Below are 12,318 nucleotides of genomic sequence, written 5' to 3'. Positions count from 1 at the left end.
AATGCTTGAAAGGCTTGTTGCTCTCCAGAAGGCTGGGAACAAGAAACAGGAATCCGTCCAGTGCTGAAAAATCAGCAGAGGAAATCGGAAACCTTGAAATCTCAGATCCCACTGCTCCATACCCTACTTCGTACTTATGATCAATGTTTACTATCAACAGCAATATAAGCAAAATTCTACCTCTTGCATATAAGTTCTTCAACTCTGAAAACGTCAAGGCAACAAGATAGATGTTTGAAAGTTTCCTACAACCTTAGAAACCAGGTATACTTTTCAAATATTTTTTTTTTCCTCCCCCAGAAGGTCTTTGGTTTTGATCACCTTTTTGAGCAGAAAACCTTTCCTGAGGGGAAGCTTGCCATGCAGCTGCAGGGTCTCGGGGACAGAGCTGGTGTCCTACAGCTCAGGTTGGTTCCGATGAGACTGAGCATCACCGCTTGTACCACTTCCAAAGTTTCAAAACATCAAATATAGAAGTAGAATGATCTAACCCAGGCCCAAACTTAACCTTGTCATAGGGCAACGGTGAAATAAACTTTATAAAAATAGCATGGGATGTGAGTCTGCCTCCCAGGGACATGACGGATACCCAGCGTGTGCAGGAGCCGTCAGCATGCTCCAGAAAGCGAGCACAGCCCGTGTACGGAACAAGCCTCCTCCAAGACCTGTAGAAGTGTTTCTCTCAGAAGTAAAACCACATTTTCCAATTAGATCAGCTTGCTACTAAACGATATTCCCTTACAAGTCGTGCCTTGCCAGATTCTTCAATGTGCATATTTAAAGTTTCTTATCACATGAAGCTTGCACGGCATTTAATGTTCTCCAAGCAAGTGACATCACTTTATTAAAAGCATGGGCCAAGAGGAGAAGAGAAAGAAACAGCAGAAGGGTTACTTCTAACCAAATTGCTCAGTGATTTAAAAGACTATCATAAATAAGCAATCATAAAAATCCAGACAGAGTACTGCTATAAACCTTCAGGTTAAATAAAATACTTGAGCAAACTTTGACCATGCTCCTATCTTTAGTTTTTAAGTTTCTCTTCTCTTCCTAAACTGACAGCTGAAAAATTCTTTGCATATCCCTGTGACGTCAGGAAACTGGGCTCAAGAAATAAACGTGTGACTGGGCAAAGTCTGCCCTGTGCAAAGGCAAGGAAGGTGGCTGCAGCGCTTGCAGCTCTTCCACCCCAGCGGGAGACCAGCAATCCAGCCGGGTCACTGGGACACGGCACGAGTCACGGGTTACTCATTACTCCCCGAATGGGGAATAATGGAACAACTGGTTTCAAAGTCGCTTTACCTCTCTTTCTTCCCTTTGGACGATTGACACGTGTAAGTGTCTGCACATGTTTCTGATTAAATGAACATTTGGGACACCAGGGCAGCAAGCTCGGGAAGGAAAACCCTGGATAGCTGAGCCAGCCACAAACACTTTCCAACCCAAAAGGCTGACCCTCTCCAGGCACCTCTCATGGAAATTCATCCACAGGCTCTCACCAGGGTTTGGAGCAGGAGGAAGAGGAAGGGCATGCTATGCTATGTATGGCAATCACAATGCTTAAAGGAAGATGGAAGAAATCCCATTAAATGTACACAATGCATCCATTAATTCATCAGATTATCTTTATGGAGCTCGCAGTTCACTCAGTCCACTACTCTGCCCTTGAATTTCCATAGACCAAAGATTAATTTTGCACCAGGAGGTGAATAATATGGTCACCTCTTGATGTATCTCAAATCTGTAATTGTGATATCTCCTGAAGAGTAAAGAAAAAAAAAAAAAAAAAGAGAGAGAGGGAAAGACAAATTTCCATGGGGAGTGTTTCCAACTTGGCTTTTTAAGAGCTGCAGAGTCCTGTAACATCCACAGGAAAACATCCAGGAGCAGCAGATCCCTGGCAGTACCAGCAGGCTCCAGGTCCAGTTGGGCAGGGGCCAAGGGGGCTCAGCAGTGCACGTGTGCTGCTAACGGTATGGCACTTCCCCAAAGCTCTGCCACGAGTTCTCCAAGAAAACGAGCAGCAGAAAGATGACGAGGCTGCCCGAGTATCCCTGTTCACAATGGAGAGCTGGTGGATACCTGATGTGAAAAAACACCATTCCCAGAAGGTTTGGTTAGAATGGGAGGAAAGCAGGCAGCACGCTGCTGCAGTGCTTAGTGGCACTGCGATCCCCTTTGATCCTCAGATGGAAGGATGCTACAGAAGTCCCAACTACACACAACGCAGCCTCCAAAGAGAGGAGAAACAGATGATGGCTAAGGAGTCATACCAACAGGCCAGGTAAGACCTCACCCACGTGTCCTGCTGGGCGATGGAGCCCAAGAACGATCAATGCACGCTGGAGCAGGTACAGGAAGATAGTCAGGTCTTCTCAGAGGATCTGAGGACTTGTTCAGCCAGCCAGGGGATGGATGGCCATGGGATATAAGCGTATACTGTCAACACTATGGACAGGTAAGCACCAGAGAGGGAGAAGAACAAGGTAGATACTGGCATAATATCAATATATCAACACCCTATGGGTATATTTAGGTTGGAAAATGGCACTTGTACTAATATACCTTCTTACCAGTTCCGTGTCTCGAGGTGAGTGCTTTGCCCTGTACACACTTGCGTCATTACCAATCTTGTTAAAGGATGAAGTCATGATGGGGTAAGACAATAAACTTGAAATGCAGATCGAATTTTTATTAACCATAATTAAAATTATCATCAAGATGGGCTAAAGGTAAGATCATCTTCTGAAATTTAATTTGCAAGGCCATTTATTGAGGAAGTATTTTTAAATACAGTTCATTTAGCATTTGCTTAGCTCTTCATAGCAGAGTGACAGCAAACTTCATAAGCAAGGCAAATTCAGAAGCAGCAGCTGTACATTTCTATGTCCTGCTGTCTCACGAATTTTTTGTTTAAAGAGCCTTTGCAGCTTTTAGATCAACCACCACTTTCCCCAGTTTGGGAATGGCCAGTAAGACCTCTGCTCCCATCGCCGCTGTACATTACCTGGAAGGGCTCAAACCTGAGCATCCCCAGTACAGAACCCCCAGTCCAGCTGATGGTGAACCGCTCCAGCTTGTCCAGAGGAACCCCCAAAATCATCCAACTCCTCTATTCCACAAGCCAAATCCTTCTGTCTTCCTGTTCCTCACCCCACAAACAATTTGGATTTTCTTTTACAGAAAAGAAGCACACAACATCCCTAAATGCTAAATGCTGCTGGAAATCCTTCTTCCTGCTGCGTGCATGAACACAACGTGGGCGCAATGCAGTCAGGGCACCCAAACCTCCCATCCCACCCCACAGCACGCACATCGTGGTACCTGGAGCCAGTGATGGAGCATCAAAAAATGCAGAGACCTTCACTTGGTGGCTCAGCAGAAAAGCCGATGCCCATTTCAGCAACAGAAATAGCCACTGAATTGGTATTAAGCAGCAACCAAAAAATGCTGTAGCAAGATAAGCACGAGTTTCAATTGCAATGTGCTCTTGCACATGTTCATAAAAAAAGGGCTTGCCTGGCTGCGCCCTGCCTGCAGCTCCTTGCACTGCGAGGCCAGGCAAGTTATTCGTGCCCCTTAGGGAGCCGGAGGGCAGCTGCCGCCACGGGTCCTGAGCAGGGTCTGAGCTTTGGGCTTAGAGATGGCAGTGAAAGGAGCTGGGCTCGCAGTCTTGCAGCGTTTACAGCACTGACATCGCTTTGAAGAGGAGTGAGAATGAAATAGCATTGGCTTTTTCAGCCAGACAGCAGCAGAAAGCCTCTGCTAACCCCCGGCTCTGAGTTGGGGGCCGGAGGAGCAAGCCCTGCTCCCCCCACACCTCCCCGGACTGAGGGCTCGGAGGGACTAGAGAGAATTACAGCTCAACCAAAACCTGTCCCCTCTCAAATGTTTAATGATTTAATTCCTGTGATGCAAGGTATCAGCAACTGCCCCAAAATACTCCTCAGTGCCTACAAGCAGAGTCAGAGCAATCCTGCTCTGAGCTGCAGAGGTGCAACCCGGCGCTTCAATGGCTTGTGCTCCATTTTCAATGGAGCCTCACTGCTCCCATTTTTGCTCTCCAGGTCCCTGGTGTGACTCTGTTCACACCACCCTGCAGCGATTCAGTGGGCCCCTACAGCTCGACACGGTGAAAAAGCACTTTGCAACTATGCAGTGACAGCCCTGAGCGTCGCACGGCTGCAGCAGTGCCACCCTGCCATAGCCTCTGGTCCTAAATTGCCCTAATTCCTTCTTCCCCACAATTGCCCCAGATTACCCGCTGCAGAGGACGCACCGGTGGCCACCCCACTGTGCTCGCCACGAGCAGGTATTTGGCAACCTGCCTATTAGCAATTTTTTCCTCCCTTTGTGACAGATGCAGCTCCGGGCGCAGGCAGGGTTGCCATGGCAGCCATCCATCGGCAGCCAGTGCCTGCTGGCCCCCGGGGACCAGGCACCGGGCGGGCTCTGCCCTGGGTGGGCTCTGCCCCGGGCTGCTGCCAGCCGCTGCTCAGCCCCCCGCACTCTGCAAACCTCCCCCCACCCCCCCAAACCCGATGCCGCTGCCCATGCACACGGCGGGGCTTCTGTTAATGGTTTCAGTGCACCGCGGATGGCAAGGGCAGATGATAAACACGCGGCTGAGCAGCATCTCTGTTGCCCTATGGATGTATACGGTGTGTTAATGTATGGGAACGAAGCAGAGAGCCTGCAGCTTCCAGCAGCTGTCGAGGCAAGTGATGTGCTGGGGAGGGGGTCCTTTGGGATTCGGTCTTCTCCCCATCAAGTTCACACTTCCTAATGAATGCCCCATTTCCCACCACCAAGAAAAAAACCCAAACCATCTCAAAACCACTCCCCTGGGTTACGTGCAGCCTGGTAACCCATACCTTAGATCTGAGATGTGCAAGGGGAATTTAAGTTTAACTCCAAGAAGCAGCAGTTAACTGATAAACTGTGCCCTAGCTGTCCCCTGGGTCATTTCCCCAGTTTCTGCAGCTGACCCTCTCTTTGCCCCCTTGCACCACAGGCTCCCCCAGGCAGGACCCCCTTGCCTGGTTAGAGACAGACACAATCCCTCCCAAAGCACCCCCAGAAAGCAACACTTCATCCAACATAGGAATAAGCCTACCTCCTATTTTTTAATTATTTTTTAAAGCGTTCCATAAAGGTCATTCCTATGACTTCTACTTCCTTTTTTTACTAACATATCAGATTTGTAACACACATCTCTATTGTTGTCTGCCAAAGTATGCTCCACGCATCCCTGTAATTTCAGGAAAACTTGCCTATTTGGTAAGCTTGTCTTTCAGGGCGAGTGGCTGCTATCGAATGGAGCAGCAGCACCGAAAGACCTGCTCATCACCACGGCAGAAGCAATGACAATACTTTATGTCAGAAGCCTGCCACGTTTCCAAGAGATCTTAATCTCCACTGAAAGAGCTCCCTGTTTTTTATTTCCGTATCAGCCTCCTGAATGTCGATAAAAAGAATTACTTGGGCATTATCAGAAACCGTTTTATTTCAACAAAGGGCCAATGAAAAACAAACAAGCCTTTATCTGCACGGCAAGACTGATAGAGTTCGCGCAAGTCCTAATTCAATCAGATCGTGAAACAACAGCTATTTAACACAGACACACCAACACATCTCTCCTCCCGTGAATACCTTCACCAGCCCCAGCACTGGGCATAAACTTAAAAAAACCTCACACCCCAGCGCTCTTCAATGCAAGGAAAGCAGCTTTTGCAAGATTTTTTTTTTTTTAGTAGCCCATGAAAAAGGCCCCAAAATTGAGAGGAGAGGTATCTGATCTGAAAGGAAATTCAGATTATCTAGTCTGCCTTTCCCAGGGGCAAGAGACGAGCAGCACAGCAGGGTGATGAACACCTCCTCCCCTTGCACGGCTGGGTGACCTGCCGGGGGAAAGCCCAGGTTCTCCTCCTGACTTTGGCCATCTGAAGGTGACACAGCACGTACAGCATCCTCTGCCGTTTCGTGATGATGAGGGTTTGATAAAGGAGCCTCTCTTAATCCAAGGGGTTTTCTATTGAGCTTCTCTTTTTGGACATTTGGGCTGCTCTGGATGGGTAAATCATTTATAACCCATTATTTTATTAACACTTATATATGCCAAAAGCTCTTTGCACTGGAACTGCACAAAGAAAAAAAAACCAAACCCTCTTCCCTGGTCAGACTGTGCTAAGCCCAGACCCAAGCAGCGTAGAGGCACTGAGCAGAGCCCAGCTCCAGGCAGGGCTTCTCTTGCTCTTGAGGGCTTTGGCACACAGTTGATGGGGCTTTTTTCCCCCCAGGAAGTCCAGCAGCACAAGGGGAAATGTGGGTTGGTTTTTTATTTTATTTTTTTTTAATTAAAAAAACCCCCCAAAACCAGATTATAAACCAGCTAAAGCCAAATGGAATTTCACAGGATGAAAAGGCATTTCTCAGCTTGACAGCTTTCTCCTCGCTGAATTCCAGGCCAGCTGCAAAGAACATGTTTTTTAAGAGTTCCCACCAAAAATAACCCCAACACCCAAGTAAGAAAAGCCCCTGGAGTCCAAGCCCCCAAGCCTTCCCGATAATTCAGCGTACCGGAAAGTCTCGGGTAACAAAGCAGCGCAGAAGCCCATCAGCTCCATTTTCGTCCCAGGTGACAAGGAGGAATGTCCTCCAACCCCCCTGGTTCCCACAGCCAAGCTCTGGCATGTGGACACAGGGGCAAACAGCTGAAGCCACTGAAACTTTTACTAAAATAAAGCCTAGATTAGATGGAAACTAAAGGAAAGAATGTTCTGCTGCTCTTCAGCATCTCCACAGCCTCCCAGATGAACCATGGATATCTGTTACCCCAGAAAGATTAGGCTCTAGTGATCTTGTCGGGGCACAGAAAAACTTTCGAAACCACGTGTGGGCAAGTCAGAACTGACTGGATTTACAAGAGTGAGGATATAAATGCTATTCAGACCACAGGACAACATCCAGGTCGTTAGATTTAAGGTAACTCAGAGGTAGCCTTCCCTTCAATGCTGCCCGAACAAAAGCAGGGTCTCAAACTGCTGGTCAGACGACACGGGTGCTGCAGGCTGTTGCTCCACAGACGTAGATCAGCCCAGAATACAGCTCAGTAACTTCAATTAATTTTTCATCCCCCTTACGGCAGCGCCCCGAGCCATGACCCGAGGAGGTGGGCTCCAATGCTCCCGGAGACAGACAGCGGATTTAAACTCTATCCTCCGCGGTCTGGGAATGCCGAATTAATAACCGAAAAGCCACTGACAAGGGGAGCAGCGCGAGGAGGCAGGGAAAGATTTCTGGAGAGGCAAAGCAGCTTGCAGCCCTTCAGCAACACGAGGCATCTTCACCCAAAGACCACAGACCGTCCTGCCCTCCCTTCGCCATCCCCCTCCCCTTTATTTGCCTCCGCTGGCTCCGTGAAACATCAAGCATGCGAAGCAGCGCCGAGAGCTGGCAGGAATCATGCGCGCCCAGCATCCCCACCCCCAGCCTCCATCTTCCCAGCAACGCTCCTGGCTCCCTCCGACTGGTTGGTTTTTTTTTTTTTTTATGCATTTATTTTCATAGGACAGAATAATTTGCAATTGAATATTGTAACAAAGATGATGTTAATAACAATTCAGAAGAAAAATGTTTTTATCATCGGTCTGCAAAGATTTTGTGGCAAAATGGAGAAGCATTTTGCAGCGCAGGAAGAGCCTTTTCAAAGCCACGATTTCAAAAGAAGACGGATGCAAAATGAGGCTTTTTGTGCAATACAGGTGGTGGTAAGAGGACAACACAGAGTAAATCATTTGTGTCAAACCCCAGTTGTTTTAAAGAAAAGAAAGCAACTTACCCAGAGCTGATCATCCATTCCTGGTGGGTTCTTTTTAATAAAAGCACCATAATACGTAGCGATATTTCGGTGATGAGAATACTTCTTCAGCATGTTAATTTCTTGTTTGATCTCTTCCTCTTCATCCTGGGACGAGACAAAAAGAGAAACAAAACCAGAGGCGCTAAGAGACTGCACTTCACAGGCTGCCATTTCTCTTTGTATGTGGGTGATCTTCCATGCACCCCATTTCTGACCAACCTCGCCTAAGTTTCCTTGCACATTTTTTACAGCCACATTTTGCAGTGGAGCCCTGGGAGCCTGAGGTCTGGACTGGAGACTAAACCCGGTGGTCCCTTGAGCAAAAAGCTAAGGAGAAACCACGTGCTTTGCCACATTCCCCGTCGTACTTCTGAACCCTGAACTGGACAGATCTTCAGGTGGTGTGGAAATCGGGTCGTTTCCAAATGGTTCAGATCACGGTGTCTCCTCCAGAAGAGGATCCTGAAGGTGCTGGCAGAGTTTAAGGGTGGGCAGCAGTCCTCTCGCATGGGTTAATGACCCACCATCCCTGGGTGTTGCTTCGAACCCCGCGGCAGGAGGGGGAGCACAGAAGCCCCCAAGCAGCCAAACACCCACGCAAGCCGCAGGCGAGCCCTCGCACGGAGACACGCTCTACATCCGGGGGGGCCACCAGCACCAGACTTTTGACATCACAGCCAAATTATCTGTTTTCAGTGATTTAGACATTCCTCCGTCTTTTAAAACTGATTCCTTTACAATTCATATCATAATTTACATCAGTATCTGAAACTTAACAATACTCGCGTTACCCCAGCAATGCATCAGCACATTACACGGTTACTTTTTGTTTAACCTCAGACTCCATCCCATGGGAATCTCACTGCCATTAATGCCACGAGGTTGTTTGGAGGGGTCTGCCTTAGAGCCTGCTTCCCACAGGAACTAGATAAATGGCACTTGTTGATGTTGCAAGGAAACAGAAACAAATCTCATTCACATTTACTGACTTATTTGCACGCATCATTTCACCTGTTAGCACAAAAAAAAGAACAACCTGGATGAAGGTTCTCTAGATATTACTACCACAGCACAACATCTAAGGTATTTCCAAACATACTGAGGCCAGCTGACTGCTTTCAGTGAGTCAATTCTGTATGTGCTGCACTCCTGAAAGCTAATTAGAAATATTAATTCAAAAAAATAAGGTGGGTAGATTGCGATCAAGTCCTAAATTCTGAAATATTGCATTCCAGTTTAAAAAAAAAAAAACAAAACCAAACCCAAAACCACAATAAAACACATTCTTGCTCCCAAACCTGGCATTGTTTATGTAAGCAGGAACTTTGGGAAGTATAATACTGCACTTAAAAGTTTTTTATTAAAAAAAAAAACATTTTCAGGTCACCGTCCTACATGAATATATTTAGGTTTTTAGAGAGCAGAGCAACTCCATTAATTTCTTTTTCTGTGGCTATTGGCAAATGGTGAAATCGTTCTTTCCTCTGAATCCTGTTACTCATTTAATAGCTCATAAATTCTTCGCTTTCTTAGTCTGATACAGGTTTCCAAAGAGCCACATTTCTGAGACCAGGGTGGTGCAATTTTTCCTCTGTATCACTAGGATGCACAGGAGTAATTTAACTTGCCTAGTAAAGTTATTCATAACAATACCTGCACATAGTTTTGGTGAACAAAAGCTTTTCAGTGAAAAACATGGATTTGGAGAAACTGAAATGTGTTACAAATACACGATGCTGTTGTTACAAACTTCTTCAGGTTTTATTAATGCGTTCAAAAGAGGCACCGCTGGAACTGGATGCTGCTTTGTTTCAGCATAAAATTACTTAATCTCAAAAACTCTTCCAGATTTATTTTTCTCTCACACATTTATTAGAAGCAAAACCTCTTAATGGCACATTACACATTAAGGCAAAGGGGATTTGCTTCCCAGGAACACAAAACCTTCCACCAACCCCCACATGTTATCACACCCCATCCCCTCTTCCCTCTTATCTGTAATTTAAGGATGCAGGAGGAGGAGGATACATTACCCCGGTGACGTCCATAACCTTAATAGCAGCAAGCTGGCCTGTTTTAACATGACGACCCTGCAAAAGAAAAGGGAGAAGTCTGTTTGTTTTGCTCAGTGGCAATGTTTTCCTCGCAGTGAACAATATCCTTCAACAATCCCCTCGCCCTGGCAGCATCCGCACTTTTTTTTTTTTTTTTCCAAGAGCATCTTCACAGCAGCCATGATGGGAAAGCAATTCCCTCCCCTTCCTCCTGCCATTACAATTAATTAGCAAAGGGCCTTCAATGCTGTATTTTCCTGGCAAACGAGTGCTGGAAATATCCTTTAATGCTCAGCCATGTAAAAAACCAGCTCGGGGCCTCTCCTGAGCACAGAGCATGACTTGGCTGGAAATGGTCTGCTGGAGCTGCAATGATGAAAACGTGCTGGATGGGCACCCACACGGCACAGACTCCGGTCCCCTCGTGTCCGAGCTCCAGCTCTCACGGACCTGGGGACACCCAAGGGACTCCACGCCTGCAGGGAACTATTATACACTCTGTCCACTGATTTATTTATTTATTGTGCAAACACCTCGGTTAGGCTAGAGAAGTTTTTAAAATCAGATTTGCTTCTTGGCTATGGAAGTGACCCCATCTTCAGCACTGGCACAAGCAGGGAGCATGCATCTAGAGATGCTTGAGAGCCAGCGCGGAAACAGAAGCCCCTTGACACATACGGTCTCCTCGGTTTTCAGCAACTGAAAAATTAGCAAATCACTGCAATGAACTCCTTGCTACATAGTGCTCCACTTCATTAATCCTAATAGAAAAGTGCCTGGAAGCGATGGGGAAAACTATAAAAGAGACCAAACTGTTGATGGGGTCTTAAAATTAACACAACTGCTATCAAGCAAGGCAATTCCCAGCCTCTCCTCCTCTCCCGAGAAACAGATCACCCAACATCGTATCAAAATTGCTCATATCAAATCACTCCCCCCTCTCCATTTGAGGGCACGTGCTCTGCTTACGAACCGGGCAGAGCCAAAGGAAAAGATGCTTCTTCTCCAGGAAAACCAGCAGATGCTGATCCCGGCAGGCAAGCCGGGAGGCAGAGGGAAGCATTTCTGTTCCCCAATCATTTCCTACTACGGGAGCAGCCCCATTGCAGGAGATACGGCATGGAGGCACACAGGGAACAGCGGCTCCTGCCCTGCAGCACTGATAATTAACGCATTGATATTAATGCACCAAGGACACAATGAGAAGCAGAGGCTGAGCGGGGACAAGCTGCAGCATGGCAGAAATAGGGAAAAATATGAGCTTTTCCCAAATCACAGGCTCCTCTGGCCCTGCCACCCCTCACCAGCATGCTTGTTGATGAGCTGACGTTTGTGCCCAGGTTTCCCAGCCCCGCTGCAGACTGGAGATGGTCTTTCATGTCATCTCACCTCCAGCAGGAACCCCAAATTACCAGACACGAGGACCTCTCCCCAGCCCTTAGGGTTTCGAGGCATGGTGTTGGGAAGCAAACCCATGTGCCGGCTGCGGAGCAAGGTGGCATCATCCTCTCCAAATTTATGACTTCACCAGGAAGCCAATTCACTCACCAGGGCTCCTTGCTCATTTATTAACACAATTTATATGCCCTGAGCAACTGCACGTTCTAACAACGGGAAAAAAGAGCTTTATTTTAAAATGTGCGACATAAATAAAATAAAAGGCAGCCCAGCAGCAGCAGGCTGTGGCTGAAGCATCCTCTGGATGCAGCCGTCAGGAAGGTGGGGTGCATTGCTAGACACCACCTATTTAGACAGCGTGATCTGCAAAAACAAATCCTCCCCTTCCTAAATTCATCCTTGTTTGCTCGGACAGCAAGCCCCCACACTTACCGACTCTTTAATTAAAGCAAACAGAGCACCAGCAGGGAACGCGCTCGGACACAACCACAGCACACCACATCTTCAGTGAAATGGAGGAAGGAGATGAGGAACCAAGCTGGGGCATTTCAAGCCATGTATTTGCTAGTTACACCCGCCTTCATCTGACATATCACCACCTCGTTTTGTATTTTCAGGAAATGTCCCAGCCTTGCTGCAGTGGAGTGCTGCTGCCTACCTCCAATACCAGTTGAAGGAAAAAGGAGCCCTGTGTGTCCACCCCATCCTCCTCCAAAGGATCTGCCACCGCCCTGTACACCTCCAAAGTATTTACAGATGAAAGTAAGATCTTAATATTGTGTGAACATTTACCAAAACAAAATAAGCCGCTTTAAAATGTATGTTAATGTAAGCCATGAGGGACACTTAGTCATGCAAAAATCCGGTGAAGTAGAACAAATAAGTATTTAGCCCTGGAAGTTTAGAACAAAGATTTGCTTTTCGTATAGTTTGTTTGCAGTGACGGATTGTTGAGCTTCATTCTGGCAGATTTCCACCTCTGTCCAGGGAAACTGGCCGCTTCCT

The 12,318-nt window shown here is 47.1% G+C and overlaps 1 protein-coding gene across 5 annotated transcripts in view; it reads right to left on the bottom strand.

Moving 5' to 3' along the window:
- TNIK (TRAF2 and NCK interacting kinase) overlaps nucleotides 1–12,318 on the bottom strand; it is a 162,325-nt gene that overhangs the window by 64,564 nt on the left and 85,443 nt on the right. For all 5 annotated transcript variants that reach the window (XM_054834863.1, XM_054834861.1, XM_054834862.1 and 2 more), the window contains exons 3-4: nucleotides 9,895–9,951; nucleotides 7,841–7,966 (exon numbers count right to left, since the gene is read on the bottom strand). In XM_054834863.1, the coding sequence (XP_054690838.1) occupies nucleotides 7,841–7,966; nucleotides 9,895–9,951 (183 nt within the window). The remainder of the gene's footprint in view (nucleotides 1–7,840; nucleotides 7,967–9,894; nucleotides 9,952–12,318) is intronic.

The sequence above is a fragment of the Grus americana genome, chromosome 9 (genome assembly GCF_028858705.1).
Source record: "Grus americana isolate bGruAme1 chromosome 9, bGruAme1.mat, whole genome shotgun sequence".
Taxonomy (NCBI): Eukaryota; Metazoa; Chordata; class Aves; order Gruiformes; family Gruidae; genus Grus; species Grus americana.
This window is presented reverse-complemented; position numbering and strand designations above follow the sequence as displayed.